Here is a 3,311-nt window from a genome sequence, read left to right on the forward strand (position 1 = left end):
AAGTTTGGTTTTATCCAGCTGTGCCTGGCTTGGGTCTGGCTGCTGTGCTCAGCTCCTTCCTGCTGCTGCCCTTGAGGGTGAACCTGTTGTGCCCCTCTGGCAAGATTTTCTGCTCCTGGACTAGCTTGTTGGTTGTATCCTCTACACTCTCTGCAGGGATTGCAGCTGCAGGGTTACACCCCACGCCTGTATGCCAGGCCTGAGCTGAGCCTGGAGGGGACAAGGTGGAGTAGGAGGGAGAAGCAGCTCTGCCACACACTCTCCGGACCTGGGCTAAAACTGGGTCTGGGGGTTCCCGGAACGTGGCAGAAATTCCTACTCGGTGGGCTGGGTGGGGGAGGTGCTGCGGAGTGGTGGTGGGCGTCCCAAGGGGGTGGAAGATGGTCTCACCCATGCTTCGCCTGGGCTGGGAGCTGTAATAGGTCCCGCCGGCGCAAGGTAGCCAGAAGCTGTCCCACACACTCACCAGACCTGGGCTAGGACTGGGTCTGTGTTGTTATTATTATTATTAGCAACACTATTATTAGCTAATATTAGTAATAAAACTAATAATATTAAGGTTTTGGAACTTAGTAGTCAGTTAACATTGAAGACATTTTGTTTTAACAATATGTAAAAAAAATAGTAGATAATAAGATATTCAGTTTCTTGTTCATTAAAATAGATGACTCAAAGAAAAAGTTTCAAAGAATTCTAGAAGCTGAGCCTGCTGCTGTAAAGTGCAGTAAGCCAGATAATCCCTTTCCTGACTCCTGATCGAGGACAGCTTCCTTTCCATGCAGGGCATCAGCCACCTTAGGCAGTGCTTGGTACTTAGGGTTGTAGGAATGGTGGCTATGCCTGCAAAGCAGACACCTGGAAGAGGACAGTTTCAACTTGGTGAGGTGGCAGTTTGATATTTTGGTTATTTTGTTTTAGATATATGGTCTTAAAGGGAAAGCTAGAATTTATGTATTTTAGAGAGTAATCTTTAAATATAGATTTGAGCAACCCTACAAAGCTCACATTGCTTTTCAGTCATCTTTTAAAAGACAATTGGCAGGATGGTTTCCTGATGTCTTTTCACCTCATTATACTTCCCTAAAATTGGCTTTGGGCAAAGTAAGTGACTCCATCTGCCAGTACCCTTCAGTGTTAGTAGTAAGGGGATGTTATGCTACACACACGTATATGACATAGTGCAGTGAAGCCCCTACAGACAGCAAGCCCAGTTAGTGTCACGTAGGGCCTCTGAAAAAGAAGAGCCGCATAGCATGGGGGACGACAGCAGCTCGAGCAATGGCCTGCCCACGCTGGGTTCCTGGCTTGAGCAGTTGGTGAGGGGGTCATCCTGAAAATGTGTCCAAGCCCCAGTTTGCTGTGCCATAAAAGAAAGGATAGAATAAACTTTTTTGCAGGATTATTGAGAAAATAAGAGAGAAAAAGACGCATAAAAATATTTTTCTTGGTGCCCAGCACCTAGTCAGAACTCAATGCTAATTATTAGGAATTTGTGTGCCTTTACAGCCCAAAGCCTTTATTTTTCTATGAAGATGCAAAACAAAACAGGTTTTGTTTTGCTTTTTGCCCCTTTGACATGGTAGCAGTTTGGGCCTGGGAAGATGCAGTGGCATCTTTTGGGCAAGTCTACTGCTGACAGTGGAATAATTCTAGGCCACCATGTTGCCTCTTCTGCTTTGACCACCCACTGGCAGATCAGCTGCTGGTAGATAGGCACCTTTCACTGTCTACTATTTTTTTTTTCTAAGTGATATAATCCATACATCCTAAATCTCTCCACACAGTTTGGTGGATTTGGTATAATTGCAAGAATATGCAACCACTGTCACTAATTCTAGATCATGCCTGTTACACAGAAGAAATCCCCTGACTGCATACAGCAGCGCCCTGGTCCCTAGCAACAGCGAATCTACTTGCTATTTCCACATTCACCTAAATGAAATCATGAAATAGTGACCTTCTATGTATGGTTCCTTTCTTGTATCTTAATGTTTTCAAGCTTCATCTACGTTGTAGAATAACGGGATCGCACTCCTTTTTAATGCTGACTAATACTCCATTGTATGGATGTACCACCCATTTTGTTTTTCTGTTCACCAGTTGATTGAAACACATGATTTTATAATTTTATTTTTATGGAAGTCTTTGAGAGGAGTTAGGTCCTGAACAGTGTATGATGTGCATATGCTCTTTTTTCCCCAGACAGATTACTTTATTGCCAACATTTTAAAGGAAAATTTTGTATGATTTGGATAAGAAAATGTCAATCTGAATTTCATTTTAGAGATGCTAAATATTTTTCTTTGGCTGGAGCCTACTTCTTTTGAACTTCATTTCTGAAGCTTTTCTGAACTTTCCTAGGGAAAGAGAGGAGCAGCTCACTCGTGTGACTGAAGTTCAGAGGTTGCAGGCCCAGCAGGCGGATGCTGCTCTAGAAGAATTTAAGCGGCAGGTGGAACTGAACTCAGAAAAGGTCTATGCTGAAATGAAAGAGCAGGTAAGAGGGAACCACACTGTCCTTTGTGAAAGTCCGTCTCTCGGTAGGAAGGCACGTTCTCATCTTCTATGAGATAGAGATATTTCACTTTCTTTAAAAGAAGCTATCAAAATTAGCCCTACAGTTGGGTCAGAGATTCAGAATGAGAAGGTATGTTATGCTTTGATTTCATGACAGAGTCATCACTTGAAAGATCTTTCTGCAGGCTGGAGGCATAGCTCAGTGTCCAGAGTGCTTGCCCAGCGTGCGTGAGGACCCGGGCTTGGCCTCCAGCACTGCGAAAACAAAAAGGGAATGAAGAAGTCTTTTCTATGGATATAGTAATGGCAAAAATATAATCTCTTCCGGGAGGATGGGTCTACAGGAAAAAACCTCTACTCCCAGTCATACTGTATCTGTGGAGTGTGGGCTACAGGTGACCATTTCTGGTCCTCTATGTTCTGTGAAGTAAAGCATGTGAAATAGTGTTGTAGCAATCATTTACAGAAAGGTATTTTCAACTCACAGTTCAGGAGGTTAGAATCTGCCTGTTATTCTTGCATAGGTTAAGTGGTGTTTTTGTTCAGAGAAAGTTTTTTAAATTATAAAGAAAGAAATTATTGCAAGCATGTAGATATTCATTAAGGATCATCAATTGCTAGTACTGCTTATGTAAACTAAAATGTTGTAAGTGGAATTTTCCTACTCATGTCTGTCATGTCACTGTCTTTTCACCACCTCTGTGAAAACTAGTAGAATTAATTCTGCATGACTATTTTAGAATCGTTTATACTTTTATATACTCATAATGTTCATGTATGTGCATATATAGAAT

At 42.3% G+C, this 3,311-nt stretch overlaps 1 protein-coding gene across 4 annotated transcripts in view; it reads left to right on the top strand.

The window, feature by feature from the left end:
* Cep112 (centrosomal protein 112) overlaps positions 1-3,311 on the top strand; it is a 722,997-nt gene that overhangs the window by 337,946 nt on the left and 381,740 nt on the right. For all 4 annotated transcript variants that reach the window (XM_012514508.2, XM_023714104.1, XM_023714105.1 and 1 more), the window contains one exon: positions 2,362-2,497. In XM_012514508.2, coding sequence (XP_012369962.1) covers positions 2,362-2,497 — 136 coding nt within the window. The remainder of the gene's footprint in view (positions 1-2,361; positions 2,498-3,311) is intronic.

The sequence above is a fragment of the Octodon degus genome, unplaced genomic scaffold (assembly GCF_000260255.1).
Source record: "Octodon degus isolate 3935 unplaced genomic scaffold, OctDeg1.0 scaffold00033, whole genome shotgun sequence".
Lineage (NCBI taxonomy): Eukaryota > Metazoa > Chordata > Mammalia > Rodentia > Octodontidae > Octodon > Octodon degus.